General features: G+C 52.1%; 1 protein-coding gene across 4 annotated transcripts; it reads right to left on the minus strand.

Moving 5' to 3' along the window:
- Positions 1-4,099: 4,099 nt before the first annotated feature.
- On the minus strand, positions 4,100-25,882 carry ATP13A2 (ATPase cation transporting 13A2). Of its 4 annotated transcripts, none has more exons than XM_073656147.1 (30): positions 22,148-22,268; positions 21,753-21,984; positions 18,291-18,367; positions 18,022-18,189; positions 17,267-17,325; positions 17,031-17,145; positions 16,848-16,927; positions 16,670-16,747; positions 16,080-16,149; positions 15,713-15,847; positions 15,487-15,553; positions 13,573-13,704; positions 13,320-13,487; positions 13,011-13,121; positions 11,635-11,681; positions 11,337-11,525; positions 11,036-11,242; positions 10,663-10,767; positions 9,633-9,786; positions 9,418-9,538; positions 9,083-9,207; positions 8,839-8,999; positions 8,373-8,483; positions 8,135-8,214; positions 7,760-7,912; positions 7,294-7,390; positions 6,968-7,191; positions 6,061-6,212; positions 5,670-5,842; positions 4,100-5,594 (listed from the first exon to the last, which is right to left on the minus strand). In XM_073656147.1, the coding sequence occupies exons 2-30, from the start codon at positions 21,805-21,807 to the stop codon at positions 5,433-5,435; spliced, it is 3,576 nt and encodes a 1,191-aa protein (XP_073512248.1). In that variant the 5' UTR covers positions 21,808-21,984; positions 22,148-22,268; the 3' UTR covers positions 4,100-5,432. The 4 variants fall into 4 exon arrangements, with proteins under 4 accessions (XP_073512248.1, XP_073512247.1, XP_073512249.1 ...); XM_073656146.1 differs by having other exon boundaries at positions 9,633-9,789; positions 22,148-22,266; XM_073656148.1 differs by lacking the exons at positions 21,753-21,984; positions 22,148-22,268 and adding an exon at positions 25,818-25,882 and having other exon boundaries at positions 9,633-9,789.
- Between the last annotated feature and the right edge of the window lie 433 nt (positions 25,883-26,315).

The following is a 26,315-nucleotide window of genomic DNA, read 5'->3' on the forward strand; positions in this document are numbered from 1 at the left end:
AACCTCTCACACGGTGTACGGGCTGGTCGTCAGCAGTCCCGGGGTGGGTCTGACAACCTCTCACACGGTGTACGGGCTGGTCATCAGCAGTCCTGGGGTGGGGCTGACAACCTCTCACACGGTGTACGGGCTGGTCGTCAGCAGTCCCGGGGTGGGTCTGACAACCTCTCACACGGTGTACGGGCTGGTCGTCAGCAGTCCTGGGGTGGGTCTGACAACCTCTTACGCGGTGTACGGGCTGGTCGTCAGCAGTCCTGGGGTGGGGCTGACAACCTCTCACACGGTGTACGGGCTGGTCGTCAGCAGTCCCGGGGTGGGTCTGACAACCTCTCACACGGTGTACGGGCTGGTCATCAGCAGTCCTGGGGTGGGGCTGACAACCTCTCACACGGTGTACGGGCTGGTCGTCAGCAGTCCCGGGGTGGGTCTGACAACCTCTCACACGGTGTACGGGCTGGTCGTCAGCAGTCCCGGGGTGGGTCTGACAACCTCTCACACGGTGTACGGGCTGGTCGTCAGCAGTCCTGGGGTGGGTCTGACAACCTCTCACGCGGTGTACGGGCTGGTCGTCAGCAGTCCCGGGGTGGGTCTGACAACCTCTCACACGGTGTACAGGCTGGTCGTCAGCAGTCCCGGGGTGGGTCTGACAACCTCTCACAGTGTACAGGCTGGTTGTCAGTGACAGGGGGCGGGGCTGACAACCTCTCACACGGTGTACAGGCTGGTTGTCAGCAGTCCTGGGGTGGGTCTGACAACCTCTCACACGGTGTACGGGCTGGTCGTCAGCAGTCCCGGGGTGGGTCTGACAACCTCTCACACGGTGTACAGGCTGGTCGTCAGCAGTCCCGGGGTGGGTCTGACAACCTCTCACAGTGTACAGGCTGGTTGTCAGTGACAGGGGGCGGGGCTGACAACCTCTCACATGGTGTACGGGCTGGTCGTCAGCAGTCCCGGGGCTTTGCTGACAGTAATAATTGCATTGTTCCCATTTCTGTAATTTTTCTTGAGTCCCTCATCATCACTGTTAAGGCCACAGCCCTACTATCAGTATTTGGTCAGTATCCGGTCAGTATTTGTTCTCAGGAGTGGGTGATAAATGCAGAATTGGTGACTTGTTTCTATTAGACCTTTTCTCTGATTGTTCCTCATCTGGTTTTGGATTCCACTCCTGAGAAAAAATACTGACCGAATACTGATAGCGGGGCCGCGGCCATTGAGTGTAAGCTCTCCGGAGCAGGGTTCCTACAGCGACTGCTGATTTCTGCGGACACGGCGCTGCCCCTGCTTGTCTGCAGTCCACAGCTGTGGGCCCAGGAGCTTACAATCCAGCCGACCTCCCTGTTCCCCCGGAATCTTCCGCCATCCTCGCTCTGCGTGTCACAACGTGAGCAGGATTCCAGAGCGCCGACTCCGAGACGTCTCCTGCACCTACAGTCATGGCCAAAAGTTTTGAGAATGACACCAAAATTATATTTTCCCATGATCTGCTGGCCTCTGGTTTTTATTAGTGTTTGTCTGATGTTTATATCACATACAGAAATATAATTGCAATCATATTATGAGGACCAATAGGTTATATTGACAGTTAGAATGAGTTAATGCAGCAAGTCAATATTTGCAGTGTTGCCCCTTCTTCTTCCAGACCTCTGTAATTCTCCCTGGCTGCTCTCAATCAACTTTTGGACCAAATCCTGACTGATAGCAGTCCATTCTTGCATAATCAATGCTTGCATTTTGCCAGAATTTGTTGGTTTTTGTTTGTCCACCCGTCTCTTGATGATTGACCACAAGTTCTCAATGGGATTAAGATCTGGGGAGTTTCCAGGCCATGGACCCAAAATCTCTATGTTTTGTTCCATGAGCCATTTAGTTATGACCTTTGCTTTATGGCAAGGTGCTCCATCATGCTGGAAAAGGCATTGTTGGGCGCCAAACTGCTCTTGGACGGTTGGGAGAAGTTGCTCTTGGAGGACATTCTGGTACCATTCTTTATTCATGGCTGTGTTTTTAGGCAAGACTGTGAGTGAGCCGATTCCCTTGGCTGAGAAGCAACCCCACACATGAATGGTTTCAGGATGCTTTACAGTTGGCATGAGACAAGACTGGTGGTAGCGCTCACCTCTTCTTCTCCGAATAAGCTGTTTTCCAGATGTCCCAAACAATCGAAAAGGGGATTCATCAGAGAAAATGACTTTGCCCCAGTCCTCAGCAGTCCACTCCCTGTACCTTTTGCAGAATATCAGTCGGTCCCTGATGTTTTTTCTGGAGAGAAGTGGCTTCTTTGCTGCCCTCCTTGAAACCAGCCCTTGCTCAAAGAGTCTCCGCCTCACAGTGCGTGCAGAAGCACTCACACCAGCCTGCTGCCATTCCGGAGCAAGCTCGGCACTGCTGGTAGTCCCATCCCGCAGCTGAAACAGTTTTAAGATACGGTCCTGGCGCTTGCTGGTCTTTCTTGGGCGCCCTGGAGCCTTTTTGACAACAATGGAAGCTCTCTCCTTGAAGTTCTTGATGATGCGATAGATTGTTGACTGAGGTGCAATCTTTGTAGCAGCGATACTCTTCCCCGTTAGGCCATTTTTGTGCAGTGCAATGATGGCTGCACGTGTTTCTTTAGAGATAACCATGGTTAACTGAAGAGAAACAATGATACCAAGAACCAGCCTCCTTATAAAGTGTCCAGTGATGTCATTCTTACTTAATCATGACTGATCGCCAGCCCTGTCCTCATCAACACCCACACCTGTGTTAATGGATCAATCACTAAAATGATGTTAGCTGCTCCTTTTAAGGCAGGACTGCAATGATGTTGAAATGTGTTTTGGGGGTTAAAGTTCATTTTCTGGGCAAATATTGACTTTGCAAGTACAGTAATTGCTGTTAAGCTGATCACTCTTTGACATTCAGGAGTATATGCAAATTGCCATTACAAAAAATGAAGCAGTAAACTTTGGAAAAATTACTATTTGTCTCATTCTCAATACTTTTGGCCATGACTGTACATTTATCTCATTATTCAGCTTTCCTGTTCTTGGGATGGAACCTGCAGTGTAAAGAATGGAGGTCACATCCGGTGCTGGGGTTGGCTGTAAACCGTACATTCGTGGTTCTAAGTTTTGACACCGATTCTGATTGTCACATTTTGCCTCTTCAGTGTTTTTGTTTAACATTCCGAACGTTGTTACATTTTATTGACAAACACATGAAGTTTGACGCCTCAATATTCCCAGCAGCGCTGCCCCCCTTACTCCTCCGCGCCCCCGCCTCCTTACTCCTCCGCGCCACCGCCCCCCTTACTCCTCCGCGCCACCGCTCCCCTTACTCGGCGCGCTCCCGCCCCCCTTACTCCTCCGTCCCCCTTACTCCTCCGCGCCACCGCCCCCCTTACTCCTCCGCGCCACCGCCCCCCTTACTCCTCCGCGCCACCGCCCCCCCTTACTCCTCCGCGCCACCGCCCCCCTTACTCCTCCGCGCCACCGCCCCCCTTACTCCTCCGCGCCACCGCCCCCCTTACTCCTCCGCGCCACCGCCCCCCTTACTCCTCCGCGCCCCCGCCCCCTTACTCCTCCGCGCCACCGCTCCCCGTACTCCTCCGCGCCCCCGCCTCCTTACTCCTCCGCGCCACCGCTCCCCTTACTCGGCGCGCTCCCGCCCCCCTTACTCCTCCGTCCCCCTTACTCCTCCGCGCCCCCGCCCCCCTTACTCCTCCGCGCCCCCGCCCCCCCTTACTCCTCCGCGCTCCCGCCCCAACTGTAGATGGTGAATTAGTCTCAGGTATAAAAGATACGTGTATTATTAACAAGGGAGCTGTAGCCATAGCTACAAAAGGAAGATCCCCCATTCTTTACACTGCAGGCTGTGGAAAAAAAAAAAACAGATAAAAAAATTATTGATCCCAAGAATCCACTAATGAGGAACCGATGTGGAGACAGCGACTGAGAAATGTGACGCCGGCCCCCCGACCATCGTGACCATCTTGTTCCATGATATCAGAGGGACGAGGCTGACAGCAATATGGTGGAAGGAATCGAGGAAAATGGCGGCTAGAAAATGTCAGGCGAAGGCAACATATCCCCCAAAAAAAATTGGCATAGACACAGTGTAGAAAATAAAAGTTTATTGGCAGCTGCACCTCGTCCGTCTGCTTTATACCAAGTCGGAGCGGAGAAAGTGCCGCACTTCACAGTGTCACGAAACCCGCTATACTGTGCGCGGACCATGAGGGCATGACAGTGTTAGTCCCAGCCCAGAGAAGGGAGAATTACACAGCCGGGCGCAATGAGTTACCTGCACTGGACAGTCACTGCAGTAACTGGAGCGGTGTCCTCAGAAATCCCATACAGTGCCTGAGTTGTAGCACTAGGTGGCGCCATGTCACCAATACAGCTACCGCAGAACATCACCGAGGACACATCGCCATCTAGTGCTGCAATGCAGGTAGTACAGAAAAACATAAAAAAGGAAACACGGGATCAGTAAACGAGACGCAAGAAGAGAAGGAATAAGACGCGGTTTCTTTTTTTTTTTGGAGTGAGCGACTCCTGACAGTAAAATCTGCACATAGACATAAAACTAATAGAAATAAATAAGAGGCGGCCATTGGTCGGCGCGTCCGCACAGTAAGAGCCGGGTAAACTATGAGATAAGCGGCAGTGTGATGAGCGGCGTCACCGTCCTGGAATATCAACGGCAGAGCGGACATTTTCCCTGAGAGTTCAGAGGAATCTAAATCCGTGGATCCATCATGCATCAGACCGGACCCCCAGACTGTGGCAGGAGGAAAAATAAAATAGGGAATTGCATTTTAAGGAATTGTCTAATTTCATGTCATTATTGGCACAATGCCATCTGGCTGCCGAGAACTTGCGGCAAACCTGCCCGAGAATCCGACAGCAGGTTGTAATGGCCGCCCGGAGCACGGGGGTCCAGAGCACGGGGGTCCAGAGCACGGGGGTCCAGAGCAAGGGGGTCCAGAGCAAGGGGGTCCAGAGCAAGGGGGTCCAGAGCAAGGGGGTCCAGAGCAAGGGGGTCCAGAGCAAGGGGGTCCAAAGCAAGGGGGTCCAAAGCAAGGGGGTCCAAAGCAAGGGGGTCCAAAGCAAGGGGGTCCAAAGCAAGGGGGCCCAGAGCGCGACGCTGACATGGAAGTAACAGGCAGGAATCGCCATGTAAACTATTTCCTAATCTATCCTGCACAGGAGCCCCTACACAGTGAAGGTCCGCAGGCGGCCGGCAGTCCTGGTGGTCTTAGCACCCAGTAGTAGGGCATTGTGAGCGGAGGATCAGAACATGGAGCAGCTCATTTCCTCCACATCCAGCTTAAAATTTGGGATGCCAAGCCCGACGCTGAATATTGCTGCACAGTCAGGAGCCGTCCATCTCCGGGGACCGTGCAGTGACCGGCACAGTAACAGGGTGACCGCTCCCGGCTCCTCCTGCTACCTGGAGTGCTTGGAGTGGCTGGGGTGCAGAGTCTGATCTACAGGGGGCCAGTCGTGCTGCCCCCGAAGCTGCTGCTCCAGCTTCTTGTAAACTTTTTTGGATTCCTTCTTTTTTCGCAGTTTCTTTAAGCAGCTTAAATATCCGTGATCCAGAGCCGTCTGGAAGAAAGTGGAGACTGTCAGCAGTGGTCACAGGTAGACCCCCCACACACACGAGCCCCCGATATCACTCACCTCCACGATGAAAGCGGCGATGAAGTGGACGGCTACAATTCCAATTAATACAAACTTAAAGTTGAAGTCGTTGATGACTTGGAGATCCAGGAGCGACAACATGAACTTCATGGGAAAGAGCGTGATCCAGAGCATCATAGCGAAGAGGACGAGGAGGGCGAGGAGCAACAGGACTAGGGGGGGGGGGAACAGCACAGGTCAATGGGGGTCACCGCACAGGCAGGGGATGGCAGGTAGACGCCCCTAAAAGGGCATCAGCGAACTACTCCAGAGGCCGACAAGCACTGACTGACGCCCCCGGTGTCACCGCTTCCCCCCATCCATCCTGCACACGCACCATGGACTCTGGCGGTAGCCGCAGCCCCGGGGGGTCCGGCACAAAACTACTCACTGTTTGTGTACAGCGGCTTCCGGAAAGGATATCCCTTCGAGAGGACGACAGCGACAATCAGGTACTGGAACCCGGAGACACAGAAGACAGCCGTGTTCTCATAATTTGGCAGGTGCTGCGGCACGGTGCTCGTAGTATTTACCGGGACAAACCTGCAGACGGAAGCAACTATTACTGACAGGAAGGAAGGCGAAGAGAACAGTGATCTGCATTCTGAGAAATGGCCACTAGATGGCAAGAGAGGTGCAGAACAGTGATCTGCATTCTGAGAAATGGCCACTAGATGGCAAGAGAGGTGCAGAACAGTGATCTGCATTCTGAGAAATGGCCACTAGATGGCAAGAGAGGAGCAGAACAGTGATCTGCATTCTGAGAAATGGCCACTAGATGGCAAGAGAGGAGCAGAACAGTGATCTGCATTCTGAGAAATGGCCACTAGATGGCAAGAGAGGAGCAGAACAGTGATCTGCATTCTGAGAAATGGCCACTAGATGGCAAGAGAGGAGCTGAACAGGAAACCGAGGCCAGAAAACGGGGCTGGAGGGCGATGCGGGAATATACAGATAGCAGGAGATTGGGGGGGGGGGGGGATGCGGCATTACACGTTAGGTTATGGGGTGGAGGGGGATGCGGAATTACACACGTCAGATTATGGGGTGGAGGGGGATGCGGCATTCCACATGTCAGGTTATGGGGTGGAAGGGGATGAGGCATTACATGTCAGGTTATGGGGTGGAGGGGGATGAGGCATTACACACGTCAGGTTATGGGGTGGAGGGGGATGAGGCATTACATGTCAGGTTATGGGGTGGAGGGGGATGAGGCATTACATGTCAGGTTATGGGGTGGAGGGTGCGGTATTATACAGATGACCTAGCCGGGTTATTCCGCCCTGCGTCGTACTCACCACGTCTGGGATTGGATCAGAAAGAAGGTCAGCAGCTGGACGAGGAGGATCATGCAGGTCTGAACGATCAGGCTTCCTAGTACCGGGACACTGATCAATGTTCCCATCGGGCGCCTTATCCCCAGCACATCGGCCGGCCCCGTCCTGCCCATTAACACCGCCACGGTGGTGGTGATCACCAGGTCAAACAGGAGGAACTGGAGGTCGCCCAGGTTGGTGTCCACCTGTAAAAGCGATAATATCTTATCAGAAGAACCGGCCGCAGCCCTGACCCGAATACACGGAGGACAGACCCCTCCACGACCCCCGTGTTCCCCATCACTCACCGTATACAGGATGAGCACGCTGATGAACTGGGTCAGGCTGTACAGGGCCATGTACTTGAACATCTCGAAGGAGGTCTCCAGCGAGCAGCGCCCCTCCCTGCAAGACCCGCCGCACCGAGGAAGGAAGAAGAGAGGACGGGTAATGGAGGGCGAGATCATCTGCAGCCGGAGGGCGAGATCATCTGCAGCCGGACGCCGAAGCAGAAGCTTCCGGATCATCTCACCACAGATTTAGCTACTCGTGCTTGTAACAGAAGTCAGCAGAGCTGCAGTATAAAGCATGGGGGAGGGACATTGTATACACTCGGTCTGTCAGGTCATTACCGAGAGATGAGAACCTGATGGGTATTAATGAGCGGCACTAATGAGGTCCTGGTCCCTATAATGGCCGCCTATGTTGTACGGGAGGATGGGGGTTGGAAACTTCACGCTCATGGGTTATTGGGGGCGACGGATTCCCACTGACCGGATGACGATGGGGACGCACTCAATGTTGCCGACTCTAGATGTAAATGGAGACGCGACTGAAGCTTCGGCGTCGGACAGAGATATTCCCACGTCGGCCGCCTTTAGGGCTCCGCAGTCATTCGCTCCGTCACCGCACATCCCGACACAGTAGCTGCACGACACGGGAGGAAAGGGTCACGGACCGGCAGAGGAACGGCGGACCCCCGGCCAACACCGCGCCCCCGGGAGACAGCACACTGGGTCTGTCCATGTACAAAGGTTCGGGCCATAGAACCGCAACCCACATGGATCACTGACATAATAATGGCCGCCCCACCGGCAGTAACCCGGGGCAGGGAAGCCGCCACCGGCGGCCGAGGAACAAGTCACTTACTGGAGATCCTGGAAATCGCGCACCAGCTGCGTCTTCTGGTCCGGCGACATCCTGGCGAAAACCGCAGCGCGGATAAGAATCTGCGGAGGAGACAACGACGTGACAGTCCGAGACCTCAACCTTCACATCAGACGCTTCAGACTGCGCAGGGCGACCAGAAGGATACAGACTGCAGCTTTGGATGTGACTGGAGTATAAGATGAAGGATCTGTCCCATGGACACCGTCCAGCGTCTTACCTTGGGTTTGAGCTCAGGGAAGAAGTCCGACAACACCGCAAAGGATTTCCCATTCATTGCGAAGCAGTATGGCTGCCTCTCCAGGAACAGCCGCCCCTGCTGGTACAGTCCCTGCAGGAGAAGACGTGGCCGTGGTGAGCTCACATGTCTGACCGCATCGTGGTGAGCCAGCGGCCGCCGCTTCCCTTCCTGGTGCCGTCGTGTGGCATCTGGTAGATCTTAACGTGTGATTCCAGCTGCATTGGACGGTGAGCGACGCCGCCGACGCCGCGTCTCCCGCACACTGGGCAATGAGCGACGCCGCGTCTCCCGCACACTGGGCAATGAGCGACGCCGCGTCTCCCGCACACTGGGCAATGAGCGACGCCGCTGACGTCGTGTCTCCCGCACCTGCTGGACGCGGTGACAAAGGCCTCCTACCGTGCACCCCCGGGGCAGCTGTCAGCAATGTCGGGCGACATCTCACCTCTCTGTACTCCTCGGTCGTCGTCGGCTCTGATGGAATGAATTTCAGCGAGGCCGCGCTGCTGTACGTCGGCGGAGACGCGTTCACGAAGAAAACCTTCTCCGTTGGCTCCACCAGGTGACAGCTCCGGGCGACGTTCACGGCCGTCAGCATGTTGTCCCCTGCAGAGAGAAGAGCGTCAGTGTCACGTCCGCCGTAAGTGACGGTCCTGGTTACTGGATCCGTGGTCCGGCGAGTCACTCACCCGTCACCATCACGCTTCGTATATCGGCCTTCCTTAAGGAGTAGATGACGGGGGCCGTCTCAGGTTTAAGGACATTTCTCATCACCAGAAATCCCGAAAAAACGAGGTCACGTTCTGCTAAATCTCTGCAAGATATGAAAGGAGGGAGGAAACTAATTATCTCAGAGCTGGGGGTGCGGCACTGCATATAAGGGGGTGCGGCACTGCATATATATGGGGGGGGAGCAGCTCTGCATATAGGGGGGCGATCCTGCGGCATCACACGCTCGTCGGCTGCACTTTGTGGACCAGTAGATTGAACGATCCGATTTCTGCCCTTCAAGCTGATCACAAACCTGGTGATGGACTGCGCCTCCTCGAATGTTTGGACTGACTGCAGCGGTTTATGAGCGAAGCCGAGGACACGGTAACCATCCTGCGTGTACTGGCGAAGCATGGCGGTGAAGTCGGGCGGCACTGCGGTGATGAAAACAACAACAATGACACCACAACGGCATCGGCGCAGCGATGAAGCAGCACCGCGCTCACCGCCAGGGACGTCACCCCTCACCTGTGTCCGGCCGGCACAGACTGGCCACCATCTCGGGGGCCCCCTTCAGGTAGAGCTCGGGCAGCGCATCTCCTGGCACTTTGGCTATGACGCTCATTCTCTGTAAACAGGAAGAAAAGGGGAATCTCTGCAGGACGCCCACCGGTACCTGGTGCTTCTGGGGGAAGAAGAGGCGATATTAACAGGGGAAGAAAGTGAAGGATGAAGCCAAAGTCCCTCCTGTGATACATGAGAGCAGCAGACGGCGGCGCTTCTGCAGAGGAGCAGTCGTTACTCCTGTGATACATAAGAGCAGCAGACGGCGGCGCTTCTGCAGAGGAGCAGTCGTTACTCCTGTGATACATAAGAGCAGCAGACGGCGGCGCTTCTGCAGAGGAGCAGTCGTTACTCCTGTGATACATAAGAGCACCAGTCGTTACTCCTGTGATACATAAGAGCAGCAGTCGTTACTCCTGTGATACATAAGAGCAGCAGTCGTTACTCCTGTGATACATAAGAGCACCAGTCGTTACTCCTGTGATACATAAGAGCAGCAGTCGTTACTCCTGTGATACATAAGAGCAGCAGTCGTTACTCCTGTGATACATAAGAGCAGCAGTCGTTACTCCTGTGATACATAAGAGCAGCAGTCGTTACTCCTGTGATACATAAGAGCACCAGTCGTTACTCCTGTGATACATAAGAGCACCAGTCGTTACTCCTGTGATACATAAGAGCACCAGTCGTTACTCCTGTGATACATAAGAGCACCAGTCGTTACTCCTGTGATACATAAGAGCACCAGTCGTTACTCCTGTGATACATAAGAGCAGCAGTCGTTACTCCTGTGATACATAAGAGCACCAGTCGTTACTCCTGTGATACATAAGAGCAGCAGACGGCGGCACTTCTGCAGAGGAGCAGTCATTATATTGCAACTCAAAATGTTTGTTGCACTTTTCTAGGAATAATTAGGGGCCTTCCCCTTTAAGGAGGTTTCAGGTCGTCGGTGATAACGAGGAGGGGACAGAACGGAGTACCGAGCATTTACCGGCCCCAGCGGCTGCTCCTCCAGACTCGGGGGCTTCATTACTGACAGAACTTTACTCCCAAAAGTCTCTTTTGTTTTTGGATCCAGATCTCCGTCTTCCAGGATCTGCAGGAGACAGAAGCCATTACAAGGGGGTAAAAAGTTGTGTAAATCCTCGTATGAGAAAAGTTCTGCAACTTACTGACAGTCTCACTAAATGTAATTCCATTCACTGACAGCAAACAGAAACATGGAGAAAGTTGCAGAACCGTTCGTTATACGAGGACGGAGCTTTGGGCTCCGGCCCGTTATAATGAGAGAAGTTTCAGGGTCCACAGAACAATACAGGTGGTCCCTGCCATAAGTCACACAGGGGGGGGGCCCCGATCCTCACCCAGCCCGTAGACTCCACCATCTTCAGATCCATCAGGTCACCAATGAGCTGCCCGCCGAGGAGTGTGACAGCGTGACAGGCGGCCAGAGAATATAACAAGTGACCGTCGGGGAGAGAACGCGCGTCGTGGACGATCGGCAGGAAGCTGACGTTCTCCAGGGGGACGACACCCCAAACATCTAGGCCTTCCTCAGTGAGGGTCCCGGTCTGCGGGCAGCAAAAAAAGGGTGAGAATTTATACTGCGCCCCTGACACCCCGACTCATAAATCCTGTCTGACAACCTCCGACCTCTAAGCGAACCTTATCAAAGCAGACCATCTTGATCTTGCCGCTGACGTTGATGCGCGGGGGGCTGATGCAGAATATGCCCTTCTTCTTCAGCCGGCTCTGGGCGTAAATAGTTCCCACCGTCATGGCGGCAGGAAGAGCGGGTGGCACAATAATAGTGATGACATCCAGGGCTTTTATAACGATCTCAGAGACGCCGGCCTGCCAGGAGACAAGCAGGGGATCAGCGTCACGTGCCGGGGACACCGGCGGGCGCCACAGCACACCGGCGGGCGCCACAGGACACCGGCGGGCGCCACAGGACACCTACCTTATACAAGACGTGGATGATGATGCTGTAGATGGTGCCAATGATGGCTGCAAAAAAACGGGAGAGATCAGATGTGGAGCCAGACGCCAAGGAAATAAATCTCCGATGTATTCTACACCGCGGACGCAAATCAAAGGGGTGTACAGGGACCGGCACCGCGGACACAAATCAAAGGGGTGTACAGGGACCGGCACCGCGGACGCAAATCAAAGGGGTGTACAGGGACCGGCACCGCGGACGCAAATCAAAGGGGTGTACAGGGACCGGCACCGCGGACGCAAATCAAAGGGGTGTACAAGGACCGGCACCGCGGACGCAAATCAAAGGGGTGTACAGGGACCGGCACCATGGATGCAAAATCAAAGGGGTGTACAAGGACCGGCACTGCGGACGCAAACCAAAGGGGTGTACAGGGACCGGCACCGCGGACGCAAATCAAAGGGGTGTACAGGGACCGGCACCGCGGACGCAAATCAAAGGGGTGTACAAGGACCGGCACAGCGGACGCAAATCAAAGGGGTGTACAGGGACCGGCACAGCGGACGCAAATCAAAGGGGTGTACAGGGACCGGCACAGCGGACGCAAATCAAAGGGGTGTACAGGGACCGGCACAGCGGACGCAAATCAAAGGGGTGTACAGGGACCGGCACAGCGGACGCAAATCAAAGGGGTGTACAGGGACCGGCACCGCAGACGCAAATCAAAGGGGTGTACAAGGACCGGCACCGCGGATGCAAATCAAAGGGGTATAGAAGGACCGGCACCACGGATGCAAAATCAAAGGGGTGTAGAAGGACCGGCACCACGGATGCAAAATCAAAGGGGTGTACAGGGACCGGCACCACGGATGCAAAATCAAAAGGGGTGTACAGGGACCGGCACCACGGATGCAAAATCAAAGAGGTGTACAGGGACCGGGACCACGGATGCAAAATCAAAGGGGTGTACAGGGACCGGGACCACGGATGCAAATCAAAGGGGTGTACAGGGTCCGGGACCACAGATGCAAAATCAAAGGGGTGTACAGGCACCGGCACCGCGGATGCAAATCAAAGGGGTGTACAGGCACCGGCACCGCGGATGCAAATCAAAGGAGTGTACAGGGTCCGGGACCACGGATGCAAATCAAAGGGGTGTACAGGGACCGGGACCATGGATGCAAATCAAAGGGGTGTACAGGGACTGGGACCACGGATGCAAATCAAAGGGGTGTACAGGGACTGGGACCACGGATGCAAATCAAAGGGGTGTACAGGGACTGGGACCACGGATGCAAATCAAAGGGGTGTACAGGGTCCGGGACCACGGACCTGAACGAGGACAGCAGTCTGAAAAACAACATGACTAGTGTGGAAAATTGGTGCCAAACCCTCACCGAATATAGCCAGGACAAGGACAAACCAGAGGGAGTCCCGGTAGAACTTGAAGCGGATGGGTTTGGGGTGCAGGATGGAGCTGATGAGATTTCCCTTCACACTGCAAAAGCCTAAAAGAATAAAAAAAAAGAAAAAAATATCATTTAATGAAGATGTACAAGAACGTCCAACTCTGAAGCCATGGGTACAGGAGCGCAGCTCTGGAGTGTAACGCGGGGAGTGACCATCTTTGTGGTTTCCTTGCAGTCTGACCTATAACAATAATCCCCTTTCCCGCCATCCCCCGCTGGCGTTTCCTCGTGTCTTACCCGTCTTTACGACGATGGCGAGGACTTCCGTGCCCACGTAGCTCTTGGCCTGTATGATCTGGGTCCCACAGAATAAAGTATGGCGGCGATGGGCGTCGGAGGAGTAGGCCGTGTCCACGGTAGAGGGGCCGTCAGGTAATGGGGTCTTCATTTCCGGCACACTTTCACCTTACAGAAAAAAAATATATCGAAAGAGAGCATTGTATGCATCATAATGAAGAGATGTGCCGGCGGGGGACATAGCGGCACTCACCGGTCAGCATGCTCTCATTCACCATACACTCCCCGGAGAGCAGGGCGGCATCACACGGCATCAACAGCGCCCCCGGAGGAAGGAGGACGCAATCACCGGGCACCAGATCCAGGGAGTTCACCATCAGCTCCTCTGAGAACAAGAGAAGAGGATGACGAGGATTCAGGTCACACGGACAATGGTGGAGCATCACTGTCCACAGGTACACGCCACACACCTGAGCCTGCAGCGACACCAATCCCTACACCTGAGCACCCCCATACCTGAGCCTGCAGCGACACCAATCCCTACACCTGAGCACCCCCATACCTGAGCCTGCAGCGACACCAGGCAATCCCTACACCTGTGCACCCCCACACCTGAGCCTGCAGCGACACCAATCCCTACACCTGAGCACCCCCATATCTGAGCCTGCAGCGACACCAGGCAATCCCTACACCTGTGCACCCCCACACCTGAGCCTGCAGCGACACCAATCCCTACACCTGTGCACCCCCATACCTGAGCCTGCAGCGACACCAGGCAATCCCTACACCTGTGCATCCCCACACCTGAGCCTGCAGCGACACCAATCCCTACACCTGAGCACCCCCATACCTGAGCCTGCAGCGACACCAATCCCTACACCTGTGCACCCCCATACCTGAGCCTGCAGCGACACCAGGCAATCCCTACACCTGTGCATCCCCACACCTGAGCCTGCAGCGACACCAATCCCTACACCTGAGCACCCCCATACCTGAGCCTGCAGCGACACCAGGCAATCCCTACACCTGTGCACCCCCACACCTGAGCCTGCAGCGACACCAATCCCTACACCTGAGCACCCCCATACCTGAGCCTGCAGCGACACCAGGCAATCCCTACACCTGTGCATCCCCACACCTGAGCCTGCAGCGACACCAATCCCTACACCTGAGCACCCCCATACCTGAGCCTGCAGCGACACCACGCAATCCCTACACCTGTGCACCCCAATACCTGAGTCTGCAGCGACACCACGCAATCCCTACACCTGTGCACCCCCACACCTGAGCCTGCAGCGACACCAATCCCTACACCTGAGCACCCCCATACCTGAGCCTGCAGCGACACCACGCAATCCCTACACCTGTGCACCCCAATACCTGAGTCTGCAGCGACACCACGCAATCCCTACACCTGTGCACCCCCATACCTGAGCCTGCAGCGACACCAGGCAATCCCTACACCTGTGCACCCCACACCTGAGCCTGCAGCGACACCAATCCCTACACCTGAGCACCCCCATACCTGAGCCTGCAGCGACACCACGCAATCCCTACACCTGTGCACCCCCATACCTGAGTCTGCAGCGACACCACGCAATCCCTACACCTGTGCACCCCCATACCTGAGTCTGCAGCGACACCACGCAATCCCTACACCTGAGCACCCCCACACCTGAGCCTGCAGCGACACCAGGCAATCCCTACACCTGTGCACCCCCACACCTGAGCCTGCAGCGACACCAATCCCTACACCTGAGCACCCCCATACCTGAGCCTGCAGCGACACCAGGCAATCCCTACACCTGTGCACCCCCACACCTGAGCCTGCAGCGATAGTAATCCCTACACCTGTGGACCCCCATACCTGAGCCTGCAGCGATAGTAATCCCTACACCTGTGCACCCCCATACCTGAGCCTGCAGCGAGACCACACAAACCCTACACCTGTGCACCCCCATACCTGAGCCTGCAGCGACACCACGCAAACCCTACACCTGTGCACCCCCATACCAGCTATGCCTGTAGCACCATCGCCATCCCAACCCTACACTCGTGCCTGCAGCACATCTATCTGGACCCTGCACCCGTGTCTGCGGCGCCGCTATCCGGATCCATACACCATGCAAACCCCGTATCGCTCCATAACACTTAGGACGGCGCTCACCTCCGGTCGCTCTTCGCACGGTCACGCTCACCGCCAGCTTCACCATATTGTGCAGGGTGACACTTTGCTGAGGAGACAGAAGCAACGCATTGTGTGACGCGGCAGAACGATCCCCCGTCCGGATCCCGCGGAAAGTCCGATTATCGGGAGATACAATATAACGACTGCCGGAGGTGATGGAGGACGGAGGAGCGGCTGAGGATGGGGGGGGGAGCGGAGACCTCACCTTCCTGGTCTCATAGAGCGAGACGGAGATGGAGATGAAGGAGATGAGGATGATGCAGCCGGCGTAGTAGTAATATCCCTCACACAACCACAGGACCACGCTGAACACTTGGAAGATGTAGAAGGGATTCAGGACCTGGCAGGAGAGACACAATCAGCGTCCGTGCGGGAGGAAAGATGGCGCCCGGATCTCCACACCGCGCAGCTGATCCCCCCCCCGGCGTCCCCCTGTATACAGCCGGAGGGGCCACTAATACAGAGCAGAGCAGGACGCCCCGACCACAGGCGGACAGAGAGCGGGGGAGGAGGCGACGCAGAGAACTCTGCACCCGGGATCAGTGGCAGCGGCGCAGAACCTCAGCACTCACCTCCTCCATGAGAAGCTGCGCGTAGGATTTAATGGGGACGTCAATCTCATTAGGACCATAGATCAGCTTCCTGGGGGGGGGGGAATGGAGACAATGGTTCAGAGAGGACATAGGAAGCACGCAGCCTCCCCCCTCCCCGGGGCCCGCAGCCTCCCCTCCAGGGCAGCCGCCATCCTCCCCGGGGACCGCAGCCTCCCCTCCAGGGCAGCAGCCATCCTCCCCGGGGACCGCAGCCTCCCCCCTCCCCGGGGCCCGCAGCCTCCCCTCCAGGGCAGCCGCCATCCTCCCCGGGGACCGCAGCCTCCCCTCCAGGGCAGCAGCCATCCTCCCCGGGGACCGCAGCCTCCCCCCTCCCCGGGGCCCGCAGCCTCCCCTCCAGGGCAGCCGCCATCCTCCCCGGGGACCGCAGCCTCCCCCCTCCCCGGGGCCCGCAGCCTCCCCTCCAGGGCAGCCGCCATCCTCCCCGGGGACCGCAGCCTCCCCTCCAGGGCAGCAGCCATCCTCCCCGGGGACCGCAGCCTCCCCCCTCCCCAGGGCCCTCAGCCTCCCCTCCAGGGCAGCCGCCATCCTCCCCGGGGACCGCTACTCACCTGTTATCGTGATCCGATTGGCTGAGACCGGCCTTACACTTATGAATCTCTCCGCACGTTAACCCTTCGTCCAGTGAACTGCGAGCAGAAATATTTGCAGTAACGTCTCAAGTGACCAGCAGATCTGTCATAGTAACATGAATTCTACACGGACATCGGGAGCCTCCGACCTCCTTACCTGACCTTTACGAAGACCATGGCCGCCGGTCTCCAGATGTAGCGCATCCCCTCGAACACAAAGAATCGCAGGACGTTCGCCTGAAAACCGAAACCCTGCGTTACCAACATGTGGACCCGAGGGGGCACAAGACCCCGATATGTGTCTGCGCCCGTGTGGCTGCGGGTGATGGCGGCTCCTCACCTCCTCCTTGTGGTGCAGCTGAATCGTGTCCTTGAACTCCTCCTCTTCTCCAACCGCGAGAGCCACGCTGCCCCCGGCTGCGGCCCCCCGCTGCCCGGCGTCGCTGACCTGCAGGCTGAGAACACCAGACATTTTATTCAACCGGTGCACGCGCTTCTCAGCGGTGTCCATGTACCCGCATAAAACTGTGCCGCCATATTGGTGGTCACCCCGCTATATGTGGTACATAAACGCACCTGGGATCCACATCGTGCTCCTCCCGCACCGCCACAATGCAGATCTGACCGAAGACATCCTGAAAGCACAGAGACAGTGGCGTTATCCCGTGGGGTGTAAGAGGCCGGGCACAAAGACAGTGGCGTTATCCCGTGGGGTGTAAGAGGCCGGGCACAAAGACAGTGGCGTTATCCAGTGGGGTGTAAGAGGCCGGGCACAAAGACAGTGAAGTTATCCCGTGGGGTGTAAGAGGCCGGGCACAAAGACAGTGGCGTTATCCCGTGGGGTGTAAGAGGCCGAGCACAAAGACAGTGGCGTTATCCCATGGGGTGTAAGAGGCCGGGCACAAAGACAGTGGCGTTATCCAGTGGGGTGTAAGAGGCCGGGCACAAATACAGTGACGTTATCCCGTGGGGTGTAAGAGGCCGGGCACAAAGACAGTGGCGTTATCCCGTGGGGTGTAAGAGGCCGGGCACAAAGACAGTGGCGTTATCCCGTGGGGTGTAAGAGGCCGGGCACAAAGACAGTGGCATTATCCCGTGGGGTGTAAGAGGCCGGGCACAAAGACAGTGGCATTATCCTGTGGGGTGTAAGAGGCCGGGCACAAAGACAGTGGCAATATCCCATGGGGTTTAAGAGGCCGGGCACAAAGACAGTGGCGTTATCCCGTGGGGTGTAAGAGGCCGGGCACAAAGACAGTGGCGTTATCCCGTGGGGTGTAAGAGGCCGGGCACTATTGCCGGGCAGACCCCGAGCACAGTAACGACCACCATACCTTCACAACCAGCGTGTCGGCCTCGGCCAGGGAGCAGCGGCGGCAGGTGGCCAGGACGTGGAGTCGAGGTTTCCAGTGGAAGATGATGAGTGGGAGGCCCAGGGTGAGGACGCAGAGGAGGTAGCAGATGACCGTGCGCCATCTTACCCTGCAGTACCCACAAAGCTCCTGTGAAGAGAAGGAGGAGGAGGGAGCAGAGCGCGGCGGCGGGTCAGTCACGGCCATGGGGGCGCGCTCACAGTACGCTGCTGCCCCCCAGGATCACGCACCATGCGAGGCTTCGGGGTCCAGACCGGCACTGTCCCGTAGTCGCGGTTCTGCCGCCTCCCCAGCAACTTGCTGCTACCTGCAAACACAAAGCGTGAGCGGAAAACCCTGCAACATGGAAACGGCTGATACCAGAGAACAACAGCCTGTAAGAAAACACAGCAACAGCGGGGCAATAAATAAACTGTGCAGCGAATGCAGGGGAGATGGGCTGAGCACGCGGAGTCCTGTCAGAACGTCTGGCTGATAACAGAGAGCAATAGTCTACGCACAATTCACCACTATGGTTAGGAGACCAAGATTTCCTCGTTCCGGGGCAAAGTCCAGCACAGAACAAATAACTGAGAGAAGGACGAGAACGAGCCAAAGATCCAGCCAGAGAATGCTGAGGGTTGTAGTCCGATGGGATCTGCATCCTCCTCACAAGCTGCATTATTCCATTGTGGTCATAACGGCTGATAACAGAGAGCAATGGCTCCACAGAGAGACGGCAATCACAGGGGAGGTCATGATTCGGGTGCGATCTCCAGAATCAGAGACGACAAATCGAATCACCACAGGTGATCCGGCGAGCACTACAAGTCCCAGCATCCTGCGCTGTGTGCACTGCGGACTTCCCAGGATCCTGTGATAACAGCAAATGTCTGAGTCATAAAGCAGCTGATAGGACGAAACCTGTTCAAACAAACAGGGAGCGAGCAACAGCCACAGCGGGGATCAGCGCTGCAGTGTAAAGCATGGAGCAGGGGAAACTGCCTCACCAACTAATAATGTATGCATAGTGACTGTACCAGCAGAATAGTGAGTGCAGCTCTGGAGTATAATACAGGAGGTAACTCAGGATCAGTAATGTAATGTATGTACACAGTAACTGCACCAGCGGAATAGTGAGTGCAGCTCTGGAGTATAATACAGGAGGTAACTCAGGATCAGTAATGTAATATATGTACACAGTGACTGCACCAGCAGAATAGTGAGTGCAGCTCTGGAGTAAAATACAGGAGGTAACTCAGGATCAGTAATGTAATGTATGTACACAGTGACTGCACCAGCAGAATAGTGAGTGCTGCTCTGGAGTATAATACAGGAGGTAACTCAGGATCAGTAATGTAATGTATGTACACAGTGACTGCACCAGCAGAATAGTGAGTGCAGCTCTGGAGTATAATACAGGAGGTAACTCAGGATCAGTAATGTAATGTATGTACACAGTGACTGCACCAGCAGAATAGTGAGTGCAGCTCTGGAGTATAATACAGGAGGTAACTCCGGATCAGTAATGTAATGTATGTACACAGTGACTGCACCAGCAGAATAGTGAGTGCAGCTCTGGAGTATAGTACATGAGGTAACTCCGGATCAGTAATGTAATGTATGTACACAGTGACTGCACCAGCAGAATAGTGAGTGCAGCTCTGGAGTATAATACAGGATGTAACTCAGGATCAGTAATGTAATGTATGTACACAGTGACTGCACCAGCAGAATAGTGAGTGCAGCTCTGGAGTATAATACAGGATGTAACTCAGGATCAGTAATGTAATGTATGTACACAGTGACCGCACCAGCAGAATAGTGAGTGCAGCTCTGGAGTATAATACAGGATGTAACTCAGGATCAGTAATGTAATGTATGTACACAGTGACTGCACCAGCAGAATAGTGAGTGCAGCTCTGGAGTATAATACAGGATGTAACTCAGGATCAGTAATGTAATGTATGTACACAGTGACTGCACCAGCAGAATAGTGAGTGCAGCTCTGGAGTATAATACAGGATGTAACTCAGGATCAGTAATGTAATGTATGTACACAGTGACGGCACCAGCAGAATAGTGAGTGCAGCTCTGGGGTATAATACAGGATGTAACTCAGGATCAGTAATGTAATGTATGTACACAGTGACGGCACCAGCAGAATAGTGAGTGCAGCTCTGGGGTATAATACAGGATGTAACTCAGGATCAGTAATGTAATGTATGTACACAGTGACGGCACCAGCAGAATAGTGAGTGCAGCTCTGGAGTATAATACAGGATGTAACTCAGGATCAGTAATGTAATGTATGTACACAGTGACTGCACCAGTAGAATAGTGAGTGCAGCTCTGGAGTATAATACAGGATGTAACTCAGGATCAGTAATGCAATGTATGTACACAGTGACTGCACCAGCAGAATAGTGAGTGCAGCTCTGGAGTATAATACAGGATGTAACTCAGGATCAGTAATGTAATGTATGTATACAGTGACTGCACCAGCAGAATAGTGAGTGCAGCTCTGGAGTATAATACAGGATGTAACTCAGGATCAGTAATGTAATGTATATACACAGTGACTGCACCAGCAGAATAGTGAGTGCAGCTCTGGAGTATAATACAGGATGTAACTCAGGATCAGTAATGTAATGTATGTACACAGTGACTGCACCAGCAGAATAGTGAGTGCAGCTCTGGAGTATAATACAGGATGTAACTCAGGATCAGTAATGTAATGTATGTACACAGTGACTGCACCAGCAGAATAGTGAGTGCAGCTCTGGAGTATAATACAGGAGGTAACTCAGGATCAGTAATGTAATGTATGTACACAATGACTGCACCAGCAGAATAGTGAGTGCAGCTCTGGAGTATAATACAGGATGTAACTCAGGATCAGTAATGTATGTACACTGACTGCACCAGCAGAATAGTGAGTGCAGCTCTGGAATATAATACAGGAGGTAACTCAGGATCAGTAATGTAATGTATGTACACAATGATTGCACCAGCAGAATAGTGAGTGCAGCTCTGGAGTATAATACAGGATGTAACTCAGGATCAGTAATGTAATGTATGTACATAGTGACTCCACCAGCAGAATAGTGAGTGCAGCTCTGGAGTATAATACAGGATGTAACTCAGGATCAGTAATGTAATGTATGTACACAGTGACTGCACCAGCAGAATAGTGAGTGCAGCTCTGGAGTATAATACAGGAGGTAACTCAGGATCAGTAATGAAATGTATGTACACAATGACTGCACCAGCAGAATAGTGAGTGCAGCTCTGGAGTATAATACAGGATGTAACTCAGGATCAGTAATGTATGTACACAGTGACTGCACCAGCAGAATAGTGAGTGCAGCTCTGGAGTATAATATAGGTTACATGTTGGGCAGTGTGAGCAGTGGGTCTCACAGTATGTAGTGACTATGTCGGAGGTTGAGATCGGTCTGTGTCGGATCCTGGGAACACAAATATTACAGGAATCTCTGACCGGTGACATCAGCTGGACGAGGATGACGTGAATGAGGAGATTCCTGTCGGGCAGCATTCATCACAGGCCCCGGGCGAATGAAGCATTGGACGTGACCTAAAAGTATCGCTCTCAAGTAGCACGGCCAGGAGCGACAGGGCAGCGGCGCTGACACTTTAGGTCTATGCACATACCACGGCCATCACTGCTGATCCCTCCCTGCATACGTCACCTATAAAGCACATTCCAGCAGAGGACGGAGGGTGGTATGGTTCAGAACGGTCCATATACCCAGGACATACTGGCAGGACCCCAACGGGCACATTGTAAAGAGCAGAAAATATAAGACAAAGCCAAGAGCCTGCGCCGTGCCATGCTGGAGCCAGGATGTTATGGCACCAAGGACGACTGCTAAGGAGTTTGTATATTCTCCCCGTGTTTGTTGGGCTTCTTCCACTTTCCTCCTAGAATCCAAAGACATAGCGATAGGGAATGTAGATTGTGAGCCCCGATAGGGACAGGGATGATGTCGCCATAAAAAATAAATACAGAGCCACCACCAGGGTCACACAGCGTTACAGTCATTCCCTCCGATATCAGATATATGACAGCCCCGTCCTCGCTCACCTGTGTCAGCGGACGATCGCACGGATCATTGCTGGGCGGCCGCGGATACGACGGTTCTGCTCCACCTGCGCTGCCGCAGCTCCGAGTAAACAGGTGTCAGACTGCAGCGACAACCTGAACACAAGAAAGCTGAGCACACCCACTGCTCACAAACCGCCACATGGCAGCCACGGAAAGCTGCAATACAACCGCATGAACTGGTTTTTCCATCTGACCTGAGAGTATAAAGATGCAGATACCAGAAGGGAGGAACGCGAGCGAGAAAAGGAGGCAGCGACATAAATGCTGGCAAATGCAAGCCAAGACCAGGACATAATTACCAGCCTCAGAGAGCAAAAATACATTACACCCGTACACAGTATACACAGAGGGAGAAACACCGCCCCTGTGTACAAGAATATAACTACTATAATACTGCCCCTATGTACAAGAATATAACTACTATAATACTGCTCCTATGTACAAGAATATAACTACTATAATACTGACCCCTATGTACAAGAATATAACTACTATAATACTGCACCTATGTACAAGAATATAACTACTATAATACTGCTCCTATGTACAAGAATATAACTACTATAATACTGCCCCCTATGTACAAGAATATAACTACTATAATACTGCTCCTATGTACAAGAATATAACTACTATAATACTGCCCCCTATGTACAAGAATATAACTACTATAATACTGCCCCCTATGTACAAGAATATAACCACTATAATACTGCCCCCTATGTACAAGAATATAACCACTATAATACTGCCCCTATGTACAAGAATATAACTACTATAATACTGCTCCTATGTACAAGAATATAACTACTATAATACTGCTCCTATGTACAAGAATATAACTACTATAATACTGCTCCCTATGTACAAGAATATAACTACTATAATACTGCTCCTATGTACAAGAATATAACTACTATAATACTGCCCCCTATGTACAAGAATATAACTACTATAATACTGCTCCCTATGTACAAGAATATAACTACTATAATACTGCTCCTATGTACAAGAATATAACTACTATAATACTGCTCCTATGTACAAGAATATAACTACTATAATACTGCTCCTATGTACAAGAATATAACTACTATAATACTGCCCCTATGTACAAGAATATAACTACTATAATACTGCTCCTATGTACAAGAATATAACTACTATAATACTGCTCCTATGTACAAGAATATAACTACTATAATACTGCTCCTATGTACAAGAATATAACTACTATAATACTGCTCCTATGTACAAGAATATAACTACTATAATACTGCTCCCATGTACAAGAATATAACTACTATAATACTGCCCCTATGTACAAGAATATAACTACTATAATACTGCCTCCTATGTACAAGAATATAACTACTATAATACTGCCTCCTATGTACAAGAATATAACTACTATAATACTGCTCCCTATGTACAAGAATATAACTACTATAATACTGCCCCTATGTACAAGAATATAACTACTATAATACTGCTCCTATGTACAAGAATATAACTACTATAATACTGCCTCCTATGTACAAGTATATAACTACTATAATACTGCCCCTATATACAAGAATATAACTACTATAATACTGCCCCCTATGAACAAGAATATAACTACTATAATACTGCTCCCTATGTACAAGAATATAACTACTATAATACTGCTCCCTATGTACAAGAATATAACTACTATAATACTGCTCCCTATGTACAAGAATATCACTACTATAATACTGCCCCCTATGTACAAGAATATCACTACTATAATACTGCCTCTATGAACAAGAATATAACTACTATAATACTGCCCCCTATGAACAAGAATATAACTACTATAATACTGCTCCCTATGTACAAGAATATAACTACTATAATACTGCTCCTATGTACAGGAATATAACTACTATAATACTGCTCCCTATGTACAGGAATATAACTACTATAATACTGCTCCCTATGTACAAGAATATAACTACTATAATACTGCTCCTATGTACAAGAATATAACTACTATAATACTGCCCCTATGTACAAGAATATAACTACTATAATACTGCTCCCTATGTACAAGAATATAACTACTATAATACTGCTCCCTATGTACAAGAATATAACTACTATAATACTGCTCCCTATGTACAAGAATATAACTACTATAATACTGCCCCTATGTACAAGAATATAACTACTATAATACTGCTCCTATGTACAAGAATATAACTACTATAATACTGCCCCTATGTACAAGAATATAACTACTATAATACTGCTCCCTATGTACAAGAATATAACTACTATAATACTGCTCCCTATGTACAAGAATATAACTACTATAATACTGCTCCTATGTACAAGAATATAACTACTATAATACTGCTCCTATGTACAAGAATATAACTACTATAATACTGCCCCTATGTACAAGAATATAACTACTATAATACTGCCCCTATGTACAAGAATATAACTACTATAATACTGCCCCCTATGTACAAGAATATCACTACTATAATACTGCCCCCTATGTACAAGAATATAACTACTATAATACTGCTCCTATGTACAAGAATATAACTACTATAATACTGCCCCTGTATACAAGAATATAACTACTATAATACTGCCCCTATGTACAAGAATATAACTACTATAATACTGCCCCTATGTACAAGAATATAACTACTATAATACTGCCCCTATGTACAAGAATATAACTACTATAATACTGCTCCTATGTACAAAAATATAACTACTATAATACTGCTCCTATGTACAAGAATATACCTACTATAATACTGCCCCCTATATACAAGAATATAACTACTATAATACTGCTCTTATGTACAAGAATATATCTACTATAATACTGCCCCTATGTACAGGAATATAACTACTATAATACTGCTCCTATGTACAAGAATATAACTACTATAATACTGCCCCCTATGTACAAGAATATAACTACTATAATACTGCTCCTATGTACAAGAATATAACTACTATAATACTGCTCCCTGACCTGTGGTGTTGTAGAGGTGAGATTATTCCCCTGTGTGCGGTTCTATACTGACAGGGCCGTATAATGGGAGCGCTGAGTATAATCGCATCCTATAGGGGGGGGTAATCTGGTCATCGTGTCTTGTTCGCCTTTCACACTAGTCGGGAAGTATATGGCGGTTGTTTCTAAGGACCTGATAAAGGTTAGGAACCCTGAGTTGTGGGTAAACTACCACTCCCATGCTACTCTGCAAGAGGACGCTGAGGGTTGTAGGCAGATATCAGCAGGTATAGAGGGCAGAGTAAGTGGCATGGCGTTGGCTCCTGAGCCTCAGGTAGGTATTACAGGGTGGCAGAAGTTTAGGAGAGTTCATGTACCCAACATAAAAGCCATCCCCCACCTCCCCCGGACCTTCCCTGGGGACGGACATCCCTGAGCATGGCGGCTGAGCCAGGCTCCCATAGAAAGTGTCATCAGGAACCCAAGATCCAGAAGGAAGCGCCTATGTGTCCATGACCCCGCCGGATTATTGGAATTCCCCGACTATCAGACCCATTACATATCCATGCTCCCCCAGTGCCCGGCCACATTACCGGATATCGTTCTTTAATATCCGATCAGCGGCATTAATAACATTTTACTGACCTGCGGAGACGATAAGGAGCAGCCGCCGCCAGTCAATCATTAACCCAAATCTACTGAGCGGAGGAGGAAGCGGGATCTTGTGGATTACAGGACGGAAAACGGCTTAAAGAGACAGCGACCGCTTTCACCAGCTAATTCCCCTGCACTCCCACTTGTGCACGGAAGGTTAAAGGCAAAGTCTTCGCACTACGAATGGATATTAATAAATGGAAAAAGTGAAAACCCAGATACAATTTACTCCCGGGCCACTGCTCTGAGGTCCCAGCAGCGGTAATGTCACGACTACTGGGCAGGACCACTGCAGCCAATCACTGAGCTCAGCAGTCTGATACCATCTACATCACCATAACCACTGGGTTCAGTGATTGGCTGCAGCAAGCAGGAGTCGTGATGTCACCACTGAAGTCGTGTCAACAAAGACGGGGGCAACACTGGAGCGGCGGGAAGAGCCCAGGGGTAATTGTAGCCAGAAGGGTGGTATATGACAACCCACCCGCT

This window comes from Phyllobates terribilis, unplaced genomic scaffold (assembly GCF_046119375.1).
Source record: "Phyllobates terribilis strain yellow unplaced genomic scaffold, ASM4611937v1 Scaffold_12__6_contigs__length_324123572, whole genome shotgun sequence".
NCBI lineage: Eukaryota > Metazoa > Chordata > Amphibia > Anura > Dendrobatidae > Phyllobates > Phyllobates terribilis.